General features: G+C 35.4%; 1 protein-coding gene across 4 annotated transcripts in view; it reads left to right on the plus strand.

The window, feature by feature from the left end:
- Positions 1–16402, plus strand: part of PCNX4 (pecanex 4) — a 39447-nt gene that overhangs the window by 10852 nt on the left and 12193 nt on the right. Inside the window, exons 2-7 of one of the 4 annotated variants that reach the window (XM_047735637.1) lie at positions 1921–2665; positions 8876–9055; positions 9147–9661; positions 9873–9973; positions 10100–10222; positions 14523–14883. In XM_047735637.1, coding sequence (XP_047591593.1) covers positions 1968–2665; positions 8876–9055; positions 9147–9661; positions 9873–9973; positions 10100–10222; positions 14523–14883 — 1978 coding nt within the window. In that variant the 5' untranslated portion in view covers positions 1921–1967. Of the gene's footprint in view, positions 1–1920; positions 3109–3450; positions 3819–6738; positions 8186–8395; positions 9056–9146; positions 9662–9872; positions 9974–10099; positions 10223–14522; positions 14884–16402 lie in introns of those variants that run through there. The other 3 variants (XM_047735640.1, XM_047735638.1, XM_047735639.1) reach the window with 3 other exon arrangements.

Below are 16402 nucleotides of genomic sequence, written 5' to 3' on the forward strand. Positions count from 1 at the left end.
TGAGTTGCCTGTTCACTCTGTTGATAGTGTCTTTGATGCACATAATTTTTAAGTTTTCATGAAGTTTAATTTGTCTATTTTCCTTTTGTTAACCTGTACCTTTGGTGTCATATCCAAGAAGTCATTGCCAAATCCAGTATTGGAAGCTTTTGTCCCATGTTTTCCTTTAAAAGCTTTATTGCTTTAGGTCTTACAGTTAGGTCCATTTTGAGTTAATTTTTGTGTGTGATGTTAAGGGTCTAATTTCATTCTTTTGCTTATGGATACTCAGTTTTCCTGACACCATTGAATGGTCTTGGTACTCTTATCAAATATTTTACCATATATGTGAGTATTTATTTCTGGGTTCTCTATTCTATTTCATTGACCTCTGGGTCTTAATTTATGAAGTTAGCTTTAAACTTAATTTTTCTTTTCCAGCCCAGAATGTGATCCCTGAGTAATACATTGCTAGCTATCTTGTGTCAGGCAGCTGTTTTTCAGAATATGCTAAGTGTATCCCAGGAAAAGGAAAAGTCAAAGAGAAGAGAATCTGTTATTTGATACTTAGATTTTTAAAAAATATTTTATTTTTTTAAAGTAATCTGTATACCCAAAGTGGGGCTCAAACTCATGACCCTGAGATCAAGAATACATGCTCTACCAACTGAGCCAGCCTGGCACCCTGAAACTTAGAATTTTGTGGCCCTGAAATGGAAATAATCTAGACTATAGCACATATAGATCCTATTATTGTTTCATGTTTTCCTAGTTTGGGTGGGTTTTGGAAACTGATAACAGAGAAAGTAAAAATTGAATCAGAAGGTAGTTTGCTTATGGCAACATAGCTAATAATAAGCATTTAGTCAGACACCTGGAGTCCTTCGATTTCCAGTTTGTTGTTCTTTCTACTGCATGTTGAACTGCCAGTGGCTTTTTATAGAATTCTTACTATTTTATTTTATTTTTTTTTAATTTTTTTTTAAGATTTTATTTATTTATTTGACAGAGAGAGATCACAAGTAGGCAGAGAGGCAGGCAGAGAGAGAGAGAGAGGAGGAAGCAGGCTCCCTGCAGAGCAGAGAGCCCGATGTGGGGCTCGATCCCAGGACCCTGGGATCATGACCTGAGCCGAAGGCAGAGGCTTTAACCCACTGAGCCACCCAGGCGCCCCTAGAATTCTTACTATTTTAAAAGGATTTGACTTTTTAAATTCTCAGAAAATCCTAAGTTTACTGTAATTGCTAAATGATGTGACTAATAGTATTTCTATTTTTTTTTCCACTTCTATTTTCAGTCCAATTCAAAGGAATTAAAGAGAATATCCTCATTTTATAGAGCAGGGTTTGGCCAACTACGGCTCACAGGTTGAGTCTGGTCCACAGGTATAGATAAAAATAACATAAAGCTTTACTGGAACACAACCACTCCTGTTCATTTATTTATTTATTTATTATCTATGGCTTCTTTTCTGCTACAACAGTAGAATTGAGTCATTGTAGCTGAGATATGGTCTACAAAGCCTAAAATATTTACTCTTCAGCCCTTAGAGAAAATTTTGCTGACCCTTAAAATAGAGGGAAAGTTTAAAAACAAACATCAAAAAAATCTTAGGGAAGCGATTAGTTAAACCACTGGCAGATTTGATTTGAGAGCACTGGCTTTTTGAACTTATCTTTGACTTTGAAATCTAAAAATGTTCCTTTAAGATCTAATCCCAAATGTTAATTAATAATTAATATGATTCTTTTTCAAGTAAAAAACAACTTCACAACTATTTGTTTGGTGCCACGTGTGTGTCAGGCAATGGGAAGGAGCTAGAGATGTGAAGTTCTAAATCCTGCCCTTGAAGGAATTAAGGAGATAAAAATGGAAATGTGGGGTTTCCCCTCATCTTTTAAGTATGACATTGTCAAGTAGTGACTTTTTTCTTTTTCTTAGAGACTGCTGTATTACAGAAGAGGATGTGACTTTCAGAATAATCCTGAATGAGAAGGATGAGTCCAGATGTGCCTCTACTGAATGATTACAAACAGGACTTCTTTCTGAAGCGCTTTCCGCAGACTGTTCTTGGAGGCCCTCGGTTCAAATTAGGCTATTGTGCCCCTCCTTACATATATGTTAATCAAACTGTCCTTTTTCTGATGCCATGGGTTTGGGGTGGATTAGGAACACTCTTGTATCAGTTGGGCATTTTGGAAGACTATTACACAGCCGCTCTTTCAGGTGGACTAATGCTTTTTGCTGCAATTATCATCCAGTTCACAAGTTTATATGCCAGAAACAAATCCGTGACAGTAGAGAGAATGCTAACTACAGATATCTTAGCAGAGGAAGATGAACATGACTTTACAAGTTGTGCTGGCACGGAGACTATCAAATTTCTAATTCCTGGCAAGAAATATATAGCCAATACAGTTCTTCATTCTTTTCTTGCTGGGTTAATGTGTGGTCTTGGAACATGGTATCTGCTCCCAAACAGAATATCCCTGCTGTATGGCAGTACAGGAGGTACTGTTCTGCTGTTTGTCTTTGGATGGATGACATTATGTATAGGAGAATATTCATTAATTGTAAACACAGCTGCAGAGACTGCGACTTTCCAAACCCAGGATACTTATGAAATCACTCCTCTTATGAGACCTCTTTATATTTTTTTGTTTGTTTCTGTAGATCTTGCACACAGGTAATAAGCTCTCAGATACTTTATAACTTGCTTTTTTGTTGTTGTTGTTTTTAAAGATTTTATTTATTTATTTGACAGAGACACAGTGAGAAAGGGAACAGAAGCAGGGGAAGTAGGAGAGGGAGAAGCAGGCTTCCCACAGAGCAGGGAGCCCAATTCAGGGCTTGATCCAGGACCCTTGGATCATGAAATGAGCTGAAGGCAGACACTTAACAAATGAGCCACCCAGGAGCCCCTACTCGCTTTGTTTTTAAGCATACACAGTATGAGCCCATCATTAGTATTAAAAAAAAATGAACCTATGAATTGAAAGTCATCAAGACCAAACCACTGGATGACAGGTTTTTCTGATGATTAATCTCTTAGAAGTAATCTCTGTTAAACATTCATACCAAAGCAGTAATTAAACCTTATTGAAAAGTAAAAAGAAAACCCTTTATAAGGTAAGATAAATAAACAAAATTTTAGTTCTGTGTTTCACTTTCAATAACAAGCTATGAATCTATAACATAGCCTGGCTGAGACCTATGAAAAGAGATGGAACTTTCCTATGAGGGTCTAGTGAAGAATTTAAAATTTATATACATAAATATTATGTACAGATTGAGTGAATTTAAGATGAATAACTTTTTTTTTAAGATTTTATTTATTTATTTGACAGACAGAGATTACAAGTAGGCAGAGAGGCAGGGAGAGAGAGAGGAGGAAGCAGGCTCCCCACCGAGCAGAGAGCCCAACGAGGGGCTCAATCCCAGAACCCTAGGATCATGACCTGAACCGAAGGCAGAGGCTTTACCCCACTGAGCCACCCAGGCGCCCCAACATTTCTAATTTGTAGAAATATTAATATTAATATTAACTATGTAGAAGGGATGTTGATTTTTTTTTATTTGCTATAGTAGAAAAATAGAACACAGAGTTGTTAAACAAAATTGTTTACCAAAATGTTTACCAATTGTTGGAAAACCCCCTTTGCTTACCTTTTCTAAATCTGACTTTTATTTCTGTTTCTGTAGCTTGCCGCTTTCTCTTTCACAGGTTCCTGTGTGGGTAGAAATGTATAGACACGTAATGAACTGAATTTTATGTCCCCCTCAAATTCATATGTTAAAGCCCTTACCTCAATGGTGTTTGGAGATAGGATCTTTGGGAGGTAATTAGGAAAATGAGGGTGGGGCCCTGATCTGATGGGATTAGTACTCTTTTAAAATGAAACACAGGAGAGCTTGATCTCTCTCCCTCTCCACAGTATGAGGATACAGTGAGAAGGCTGCTATCTAAAAACCAGGGAGAGAGTTCTCAGCAGAATCTGACCATGCTGGCAATGCTAATCTTGGACTTCCAGCCTCCACTGGTATTTTATTGTGACAGCCCAAGCTGATTAAGAGAGATTTTGATACCAAGAGGTGGGTTCCTCCTGTAACAGATAACCTAAAAATGTGGAAGTGGCTTTGAAATTGGGTAATAGATAGAGGCTGGAAGACTTTTGAGGTGCATGCTTGAAATATGTACTTACAGGCATTTCTGGCGAGGTCTTAGAAATGAGAACCTGTTATTGGAAACTGGAGGAGACGTGATTCTTATTATTAAGTGGCACAAAACTTGGCCGAACCACTTTCTAATGTTTTGTGGAAAGTAGAACTTGAGAGTGATGTAATTGGATATAGAGGTGAGGAGATTGCTAAGCAACTGGTTGAAAGAAGAGTTTGGTTCCTCCTGACTGCTTATATGAAAGGAGAAATGAACTGAAGAAGGAATTGATAAGCAAAAATGAACCAGAACTTGAACGTTTGGAAAATTTTTGGCCTATACATATTGCAAAAAAAATGAGAAAGCATGTTCTGAAGTGAGCACCAAGAGTGTGACTAGACTACCACTAAATTAAGAGTTTATGGGGTTGTATGAACAAAATACTGTCAGTTTCAACAGAAACTGAAAAAGGACCTTTCCTCTGAAAGGGGTCAGAGACAAGATGAAATAAACTAAGGCTGTTAGACTTCTTAGATTTGACAGGTGTTTAAGAAGAGGAAAAAATGACCCCAAAAGTAATTCAGAGATTGTCAGGGTTACTTTCTTGGTTTCAACAAACTAAAAGCTGGAGGCTTTGGGGCTGGTACTGCCCTGCAGAGCCTTGGGGGTAGGACCCCCACCTGGAGCTGTTTGAGGCCTGGAAGGCAGAGTATGAAATGAAAAGATTCTTTCCCAGCCTTGGGATCTAATGGAATTTGCCTTGCTAGATTTTGGACTTCTTTGGAGCATGTCATCCCTTCCTTCTTTCCTTCTTCTCCCTTTGGGAATAAGAATGTCCATTCTGGGGCTGTCATGCCATTTTATTTTGGAAGCACATAAATTATCTGATTTCACAGGTTCACAGCTAGAGAGGGATTTTGGCTCAGGTTGGGGTGTACCTTGAGTCTCAACCTGTGTCTGATTTAGATGGTAGACAAACTTTGGACTTTAGAGTTGATGCTGGAATTTTTTAAGACTGTTGGGATGGGATGCATATATTTTGCATGTAAAAAGAATATGAATTTGGGAGACTGGGGTGGAATATTAAGGAATAAATGTATGTGCCCTCTCAAAATTCATATGTTGAAGCCCTAACCCCCAATATGATAGATTTGGAGATGGGGGTCTTTGAAAGGTAGTTGGGTCATCAGGGTGGTCCTATTCTAATGGGATTGGTACCATTATAAGAAGAGAGACCAGAGAGCTTGATATCTTTCTCTCCACCATGTAAGGATGCAGTGACAAGTTGGCTATCTGGAAGCCTTGAGGAGTGTTCTTACCAGAACCCAACCGTGGTGGCAGTTTGATCTTCCTGCCTCTAGAACTATGAGAAATAAACTTCTATTGTTTAAGCCACCTGGTCTGTGGTATTTTGTTATGGCAGCCTAAAATAAGACAAGACATTTAAAAAATATTTAACCAGTTTTTGTACTGAAACTGAACTATTCTTAGGGGACCATTTGCTATTCCCTAAATCTTGATCTCTTCTTATTGTGCTACATTTATGAACCAGAGGACACTATAATATCCTTGTTCTTCATTTAATCACGTATGTAAGGGGAGAATTAATTTATGGGAAATCCATTTATAATTGGTCTGCTAGTTATTAGCCATAAAATATACTACAGTTAAATACTTGGTTTTGAAAAGTTGGCAGTAAATTTGAGTTTCAGCATATATATATATATATATATATATATATATATATATTCATCCCCTTCTAAAATATTTAAGTTTATAAGATTATTTTAAGAATTTAGGTTCTTGAGTTACTGTCTCACTGTGCTATTTTTGAGATCAGAAATTATATACCTGCCTATAGTACATCTTTGCATTTAAAATGATGTCCTGAGTTCTTTAATTTTTAAAAAAATCTGTTAATTCATAATTTGGTTACCTTGACCTTCTGCATTACTTATTTCTAAATGAAAGAGTGTAAATTTTTTTTACTGATTCTAGTAGGATTTACAGTTTTAATGTTTGCAGTTCGATCATTACAAAGAGTTTTTTTTTTTCAACTTAAAGAAGACAAAAGCCTGCCCAAATCTATTTTTATAGAAAAAGATGACATGTTTATGCAGAACAATTACCTCCCACTTGACTTATGATGTACCATATGTAGGCTAATTGAATTTAAATTAAAAAAAAGAAATTTGGTCAGCAAAATAAGATGATCTTTATATAGTAGCTATGATACTGCAAGTAAATAATGTATGAAATGTGTACACTGTGCAAGTTTGGACAGTTGTCAAATATATCAAATTGTGTCTTAATTTTATTTCAGAGCATGTAAAAGTTGAAGAGACAAGCCTCACAGTATAATAATATTTTCTCTTTCCCTATTCTTTATTTTACCCACTACACTTGTGTATTAACAATTTTAAATAACTTTTTCTGTGCTTTTTTTTTTTTAATATTTTATTTATTTATTTGACAGACAGAAATCACAAGTAGGTGGAGAGGCAGACAGAGAGAGGAGGAAGCAGGCTCCCCGCTGAGCAGGGAGCCCGATGCGGGGCTCGATCCCAGGACCCTAGGACCATGACCTGAGCCGAAGGCAGAGGCTTTAACCACTGAGCCACCCAGGCGCCCCTTTCTGTGCTTTTTTATTAAGGACAAGTGTTAAACCCATAGTTCTTAGTTCATAGACTCTCAGGAATTGTTTCAATGAATGATGCATATTTATGTTATCTTAGCCACTATAAACATCTTTTTTCTGGGCATGTGGATCTTAGTATATAGAATTTGAAATATTTTTATGGTTGTTAGATTCAAAGTTTTTTTCTTGAGGGCTTAGATATTTTGCTCTAGAAAATTCATGTTACATATCAGAAATATAATTTAAACATATTTTCCATATAAAAGACTTAACCACAATAATCATATTATTTAGTAGGAGTCATACAGGAAAGTGATCATAATGTTTGGTTGCTTAAATTACATATGCTTGTATTTGTGTATGATACTCGTATATAAATAGATTTTCTATGTCATTGCTTAAGAACAAAAAGATTTGGGGAGGTTAAATCAAATTTGGGTAAAATATTTCCTGAATATATATTATTTTTACACAAAACATACTATCCTTGATATATTAGGAAGAGAAATGTTAACAGTCTTTAAGAAGAAAAATAACTACAGATCTGCATGTTTTCCTTGACCTTCCTGCAGTTTATTGTGTGTGGTTTGATTTTCCTTTTTGGTACTTGAGTATTTTCTTCCCAGAATGAAATGTATTTTAAAACTACATTGCAGAAAGTATTGTCCTCTAATTTAGCATCACATTGTTAACCTTGTATTCATTAATTCTCTGCTTATAAAAATTTGAAGGACATACATTATGAGACAGAGTGCATTAGCTGACATAGTCCTGATATCTGTGTGAGCAAACACATTTTGTCATTATTATAGCCATAGTTGCTATACATTTGCTTCTGGGCTATTAACATACACTTAAGTGGGTAATTATTACAGAAGGTGCCTTCTCCTTGACTTTGATTCCTAGCAGCTCAGGTATTCAAGTATAATTATGCTATAAGTTTTGAGATTTAGTTTTCTTTTTTGCAAGTTATCTTTAGAACATTGTAAGTATTAGGACATTATTGGTTTCCAGACAAAGTGTTTGGTCAGCTTTATTCCAAAAATACTAGTAATATATTGATAGTGCTTATTCTTCTATGCTTTAAGTTTTTATTAAATTATTTAAACCATATAATATTATATTTGGGTAACTGGTAAATGCTATGCCAGGAACCAATTTTTCCACTTTATAGAGCCATCTCTAACTTATTAGATTGTATTTTTACAAATTTGTATTCTCAGATCCATACCACTATTTGTATAAAATGAAAACAATATTATAAATGCTAGTTAAGTTCCCAGGCTAACCCACAGAGATACATTCATGACCAAATGTTGCTGACTTCTGATATTAATTATACTGACCTTAAATTCTGGGACCTAAGGTCAAGACAGTTATGGGGGTGAGGATGGAGTAGGAGAACAAGAAGAGTACTCTTTTTTTTTTTTTAAAGATTTTATTTATTTATTTGACAGAGAGAGATCACAAGTAGACAGAGAGGCAGGCAGAGAGAGGGAGGGAAGCAGGCTCCCCGCTGAGCAGAGAGCCCGATGTGGGACTCAATCCCAGGACCCTGAGATCATGACCTGAGCCGAAGGCAGCAGCTTAAACCACTGAGCCACCCAGGCGCCCCAGAAGAGTACTCTTTGCTAGCTACTAATGGTTAAGAACATCAATAAGGTTTGGCCTTCCCAGAGTTATAATTTTAAATTAGAAAATTTTAAACTCTGAAGAATCATTGGTAGAATTTCAGGCAATGTAGTTTAGATAATTAAGGATGAAATATTTTTACTCTGGTCTCAGTTCAGTTTTATAAATCCCTAAATTCAATTTTACTTAGTAAATTGGTTTTAATTACTTCTTCCTTCTTTCCACATTTGAATCCACATATTTTCTAAGTGCTAATCTCATACACAATTGAGTAGGGATAGTTGCTGATAAGGGGGAAGGACAATGGTCACAATTTATAAATGTTGCTCTTTTGCAGTTTGGGACTAGGATCTTTTTGTAAATGTTCCTTTGTTTCAGGGAGTGGGTTACATGTGTTGTTTTGTTTTTCCTGGGAAGATCCTCTTCTGTATATTATTTGGTATGATTTAAATGTTTCCTTTTTCTTACAGGTTTTTGGTAAATATACCAGCTCTAGAACAAGTGAATCAGATTTTACACATCTTATTTATATTTTTACCCTTTCTGTGGGCACTAGGGACTCTGCCCCCACCTGACTCACTTTTCTTATGGGCGATGGAGCAGGTTTTAGAGTTTGGCCTTGGAGGCTCATCTATGTCAACACACCTCCGGTAATTATTTTAAATATTAAAGTTCTATGTAATTTATTCTTAAAGTGCAATCTTTCTTTTCGAGCAAATCTTTTTTTCTTTTTCTCTGCAGGTTGTTAATAATGTTCATCATTTCTGCTGGAACAGCTGTAACATCGTATTTCATTCCCAGCACTGTTGGTGTGGTTCTTTTCATGACTGGACTTGGGTTCTTACTGAGTCTTAACCTAAGTGACATGTGTCTTGTCTTCAAACACAGTGTGACTAGACACAGAGTTGGAACCAAATCTGAGGCTTTACCCAGTGGTTCAGAAAAACAGTTTACGTGGAAGGAGTGCCTTTTCTACATCATCATATTAGTCTTGGCTCTCATAGAAACTAGTCTGCTGCATCATTTTGCTGGTTTCTCACAGATTTCCAAAAACAGTCCTCAGGCTGTTGTTGGCTATGTTTTGATGATATTGCTTATAATACTGTGGATACTTAGAGAAATTCAAAGTGTCTGTATCTTTGGAATTTTCCGAAACCCTTTCTATCCAAAGGATGTGCAAACTGTGACTTTATTCTTAGAAAAGCGAACAAGGCTTGTGAAGATTGGTGTTGTCAGACGGATTTTGCTAAATCTAGGTAGGAAGATAAAAGCTACTAACTTTGTGTTATATCTAGGAAGTATACAAAAATATGGAATTCCCATGTTTTTGCAATATACAACATACAGGCATTTATTTGTTTATATTTTGGTTTGTTTATTAGTTTTTTCAGTTAACTGCTAAAATGTGCTCATAAAAATCATTAACCAAAATAATTAAATTTGTCTCCTTTTTTTTGTTTGTCCTAGTATCACCCTTTGCTATGATAGCATTTCTTTCATTGGACAGTTCCTTACAAGGGCTCCACTCTGTGTCTGTCTCCATTGGATTCACGAGAGCTTTTAGAATGGTAATCCTTATAAGCACTTAATAGTATTTTTGTACTGCTAAGTTTAATTGCAGTTTTGTTTATTCTGACAGTTTACTTAAATTTATCAAATTCTACTTGATAAAGTGGATAATTTGTGTACCGCAGGTATGGCAGCATACAGAAAATGCTTTATTGGAGACAGTCATTGTATCAGTAGTACACTTGTTGATCTCCAGTACGGATGTGTGGTGGAACAGAAGTGTGGATACAGGAATCAGACTCTTAATAGTAAGCATATGTTTTATTAGCTTTATTGAGATATAGTTCACATACCATAAAATCATCTACTTACACATTTCAGCAGTAGGCATCACTACAATCTAATTTTAAACCATTTTCAACATCATAAGAAGAAACCTCATGCACATTAATGTCCTTCCCTATTTCTACCCTCCATCCTTCCCACCCCCCACTCCAGCCCCAGAAACCATTTATACACATTTGGTTTCTCTGGTTGATTTATTTATCAGATGATGGATTTTTAGGTTGTTTTTACTTTTTAACTATTATGAATAATGCTGCTGTGAACATTTGTGTACATGCTTTTGGACCTTTATTTTTTGGACATATGTTTTCATTTCTCTTAAGCGTCTAGGACTGGAATTTCAATTCATAGTAGGTCTATGTTTAACACTTCAAGATACTGCCAAACATTTTCCCAAGATGATAGTACCATTTTACGTTCCGACCAACAATATCATGAGGATTTCTCTATATCCATACCAATAATTATCTGACTTTTTCATTCTGATGGGTGCAAACTGCTATCTCATTGTAATTTTGATTTGCATTCCTTAAATGCTAATTATGCATCTTTTCATAAATTTATTGGCCATTTGTGTATGTTTTTTGGAGAAATGTCTATTCTGATCCTTTGTCCATTTTATGTGGCTTGCCCTTTTGTTGTTGAGTTTAAGAGTTCTTTATATATTCTGGATACAAGTTCCTTGACATATATGATAAACAAAAATTTTCTCCCATTCTGTAGGCTTTCTCCTTGATAATATCCTTTGAAGCAAAAAAAGTTTTTAATTTTGCTGAAGTTCAATTTATTTCTTTGTTCTTTTGTCACTTGAATTGTTGGGATCATTCTAATAAACACTGCCTATTCCCAAATCATAGAGATTTACTGTGTTTTCTTCTAAGAGTTTTACAGTTAAAACTATAACTCCTACAGTTGGGTCTATGATCTACTTTGAGCTTATTTTTGCACATGATATGAGGTAGGATTCCAAATCCATTCTTTTATGTATGGATATACAATTGTTCCAGCACCATCTATTGAAAGAACTATCCTTTCCTCAATGACTTTTCTTGGCACCCTGGTCAAAAATCAAATGACAAATGTAAGAGTTTATTTCTGGACCCACAGTTCTTTTCCATTTATCTATATGTCTGTCTTTATGCCAGTACTATCCCATCTTTATTACTATACTTTGTAGTAGGTTTTGAAATCAGCAAGTATGAGTCTTCCCACCTTGTTGTTCTTTTTCAAGATTGTTTTGACTCTTCCAGTGCCCCTGCATTATGATGTAAATATTAGTTTCAGCTTTTAAGTTTTAGCAAGAAGGCATCTGAAACTTTGGTAGAGATTACCTTGAATGTGTAGATCAATTTGGGGAGTATTGACATCTTAAAAAATATTAATTATTCCCATCCATCAATATGATGTGTATTTATATTTTTTTAAGATGTTTATTTCAGGGGTGCCTGGGTGGCTCAGTGGGTTAAGCCACTGCCTTCGGCTCGGGTCATGATCTCAGGGTCCTGGGATCGAGCCCTGCATCGGGCTCTCTGCTCAGCAAGGAGCCTGCTTCCTCCTCTCTCTCTGCCTGCCTCTCTGCCTGCTTGTGATCTCTGTCTGTCAAATAAATAAATAAAATCTTTAAAAAAAAAAATCTTTATTTCAACAATGTTTTGTAGTTTTCAGTGTCATAAGTCTTAACGCTTTTACTAAATTTTTCCTAAGTATATTATTCTTTTTGATGATATAAATAGAGTTGTTTTCTTAATTCATTTTTTGGCTTGTTTACTGCTAGAGTAGAGAATACAATTAATTTTTTAAAAATATTAATCTTGTGTCCTAAAACCTCATTTCCATGAGTTCTGGTAGATTTTTAGTGGATTTTTAAAAGACATTCTGTATATAAGATCACATCATGGGCGCCTGGGTGGCTCAGTGGGTTAAGCCGCTGCCTTCGGCTCAGGTCATGATCTCAGGGTCCTGGGATCAAGCCCCGCATCGGGCTCTCTGCTCAGCAGGGAGCCTGCTTCCTCCTCTCTCTCTGCCTGCCTCTCTGCCTGCTTGTGATCTCTCTCTGTCAAATAAATAAATAAAATCTTAAAAAAAAAAAAGATCACATCATCTGCAAATTAGAAATAGTAGAGATATTTTTACTTCTTTCTTTTCAATCTAGATGTCTTTCCTCTGTTTTTCTTACCTACTTGCCCTGGCCAGAACCTCCTGTATAATGTCAAAGAGAAGAGTGGACATCTTATGAGGAAAGCAGTCAGTCTTTATCCATTAAGTTGATGTCAATTTTTTACTGTTAGATATGACATCAGTTATTGTAGATGTTCCTTTTTTTTTTTTAAGAAACTTTTTTTTTAAGGTTTTTTATTGTCAGAGAGAGAGAGAGTGATCAAGCACACAAGCAGGGTGACCAGCAGGCAGAGGGAGAAGCAGTCATGATCCCAGGGTCCTCGGACCAAGTCCCGCATTGGGCTCCTCACTCAGCGGGACTTGGTCCCAGGACCCTGGGATCATAACTTGAGCCAAAGGCAGAAGCTAAGCTGACTGAGCCACCCAGGCGACCCTAGTATAGATGTTCTTTATCAGGTTGAGGAAGTTCCCTTCTATTTCTGGTTAGTCTTTTTATCATTAAGGGTGTTGGATTTTGCCTGAAGTATTTTCTGTGTCTATTGAAATGGTCATGTGGTTTTGCCCTTTAATTTATTAACATGGAATAATATGTTGATTTCTGGTTGTTAAACCAACCTTGCATTCTAGGAATAAATCCCATTTGGTTATAGTGTATAATCCTGCTTATATGTCGCAGGATTCGGTTGACTAGTATTTTCATGTGGTTGATATTTATATGTATCTGTTGCTTTCTTTTATTGTCATGTCTTTGGTTTAGATATCAAAATAGCACTGACTCATAGAATGATTTAGGAATTCCATACTAATTATTCTTAAATGTTTGATCATATTTAAATATTTTGCGGTATGTAGTATTTTGTAATATGGAAGGCATCTGAGCCTCAGCTTTTCTCTGAGTAGCTTTTAAATTACAAATTCAATTTCCTTAATTTTTATATGTCTATTCAGTTTTTATATTTCTTTTCGAGTTGCTTTATGTTTTTCTAGGAACTTGTTTGTTTCATTTAAGTGATCAAATTTATCAGCATACAGTTCATAGTATTCTCTTATTGTCCTTCTAATTTTTTTCTGTAAGATTTCTATAAGGTAAAGTTATCTCTTTCATTCCTGATTTTAGTAATTTGAGTCTTCTCTATTTTATTCTTGGTCAGTGTAGCTAAAGGTTTGTCCATTTTATTGATCTCAAAAAAAACAGCTTTTGGTTTCATTGATTTTCTCGATTATTTTTATATTCTCTATTTTTTTTCATTTCTGCCCTAATATTTATTATTTCCTTTCTTCTGCTTACTTGAGGTTCAGTTTGTGCTTTGTTTTCTAGTTTCCTAAGGTGAAAGATTATCTTACTGGTTTAAGATCTTCTATATACGCATTTAAAGCTAGCTATAAATTGCCCTCTGAGCACTGTTTTAGCTGAATCACAAGTTTTGGTATGTTGTTTTTGTTTCATTCATCTCAAAATGTTTTCTCATTTTTTGTGTGTGATGTCTTCTTTGACCCTTTGGTTACTTAGCAATGTATCTTTTAATATTTTTTTTTTGGTAGGATTTTATTTTTAAGTAATCTCTACACCTAACTTGCAATCCCAAGAACAAGAGTTACATACTCAACCAACTGAGCCAGCCAGGCACCCCAGCATTGTGTCTTTTAATTTCAAGGTTCCTTTATTGTTTTTTTTATTTCTATTGTTGATCAAATTCTGTTTTAGTTAAAGAACATACTTTGCATGATTTGTATAAACATACTTGTATGATTTCAATCTACTAAGGTTTGTCTTATGACTTCTGTTTATCTGTATAATACTCTCTAAAATAAGGATGAATTAAGGATAGTTACTTAACTATTTACCACTTCCGGTTCTCATGACCTAACAAGCGTGTAATGCAAAAAGTTAGTCAACTTTAAGCTATCCTAGCACTCTGTTTGTCCTCTTTGTTATTACTTTTTTCCTAAGGGAGGCCAAACTTTTAAAAATGTAGACTCATTTACTACTTGTGGGGTTGGAGAAAATCACAACAAAGAATCTCATATAAGGGCTATTTCCACAAAAATATTGTAGCAATAATAAAATTATACAGTTTTCCTTATGTGACCTTGAAAATTCATAAAGTCTTTGAGAATAAAAGAAAGATTTTTACATCTCTACAGGTTGGCATCATGCGTGATCGTCTGATTCAGTTCATCTCTAAGCTGCAATTTGCTGTGACTGTACTTTTGGCATCGTGGACTGAGAAAAAACGTCGGAAGTCAACCACCACTTTATGTATTCTCAACATTGTCTTCTCTCCATTTGTGTTGGTCTTCCTCATTTTCTCTACACTACTCTCCTCTCCCTTACTCCCCCTCTTCACCCTTCCTTTGTTCTTGGTGGGCTTTCCCCGACCTGTTCAGATATGGCCAGGAGCAGTGGGCACCGCGGCCTGCGTGTGCACAGACACGGTGTACTACGACCAGATGGTCCCAGGTCTGACCACTGCACTGCAGGCTGCAATGGCAGCTGGAAGTTTAGGTAAGTAAATGCTTTTGCTTAAAAAATCCTCACTGATATCTTTAAAATACAAAAAAAAAAGGACATACAAAAGAAGTCTTTTGATTCAACCATTATATAGATTCTAATACTGTGATATATGGCAGAAGGACTAACTATGAAATAGAAGTATATCTCTTGCTCCTTATTTTGAGGTAAATAAAGTCATAAAAATAGTAAGGGGAAATTTCATTAAGGTGACTTGACATTTTTTAAAAAAATATTTTCTTGGATAAGATCAGGCTATAGTCCCACTACTTAACCATGAAAACACCTTATCTCCCCAAATTTCCATGAATTTATAGTGAGTTCACATCAAGTAGATGCAATGGTTTAAATCCATAAATAGTAAAAACTAGCTTTCCATAATACAAGATTGAAGGGCTTAAGGGAGTTTGTTAGGATCTTGTTAGTTACTGTATGGCAATGTAAACAGTCTGACAAGGTTTCAGGGCAAGATAACAAAAGCAGTGGTCAATGACCAGTAGCCTCCCAAAGTGAAGTACTATGGAAGTATCAGCAAGAAAAAAAATTTTTATGAGGATGAACTAATTTTATGAGTTAATGCTTTCATTGTACACTTAACTACAAATTCAACTATATTGTGCTTCTCAAGGTTCTCAAGGTTGGTTTTAGATAAGGCCCAAGCTGATGACCGTAGTGTGCTGTCTCCTATCATATGCCTTAGCCTTTGAATCTTGTTTTAGAAATATCCAGTGACATCTTGGCAAACTGATTCCAGGCAGCATAATAATTTCAAATTAGAATTTTAATGAAATACTTACTTGGATTGAACTTTTCTAATTATTTGTTACCTAAATTTGGGAGATAATTTAGGAAAAACTTTATAGTACAAATTTTTTAATGAATAATCATTTTTCTCTCTCAAAGAAAATATTCTACACTTTTCATCCAGTTTTAATTAAGGTTTATCATATAATATTATGCCACTTATAAAAATACCTGTGAGGTTTGACTCACATCTAAAGTAATAAATACCTAAGGTAGAAATTATACTTTATTATGGAATCAGTTACACTCAGCCAAGAATTGTGTCATAAAGTTTCTCTGGGGGGGAGGGGAACAATGAGATAACATTTCACACACATCTGGTTGACAGAAACATAAAAGTCTGACATTACCAAGTATTGGCTAGGGTATGAAGAATAGAAACTTTCACACCCTGCTAGAAGGGAATATAAATTCGTATAACCACCTTGAAGAGTAAACTAATAGTCTATAGTAAAGGTGTACGTATCCCATGACCTAGGGATTCACTTTTAGATTCCATAATTCTAATTAGATTCTGATTCTAGAGAAACTTTTGTACATGTGTTTTGGGGGTTCCCCAAGCCCATATCCAGGTTTGATGATTCACTGAGAGGACTTGCAGAGCTCAATATATATTTGTACTCATGACTAAGATTTATTATAGCAAAATAATGCAGAACAAAATCAATGAAGAGAATAGTTACATGGCGTATATCATGGTGCAGGCTTC

Source organism: Lutra lutra, chromosome 7 (genome assembly GCF_902655055.1).
Source record: "Lutra lutra chromosome 7, mLutLut1.2, whole genome shotgun sequence".
Classification (NCBI taxonomy): Eukaryota; Metazoa; Chordata; class Mammalia; order Carnivora; family Mustelidae; genus Lutra; species Lutra lutra.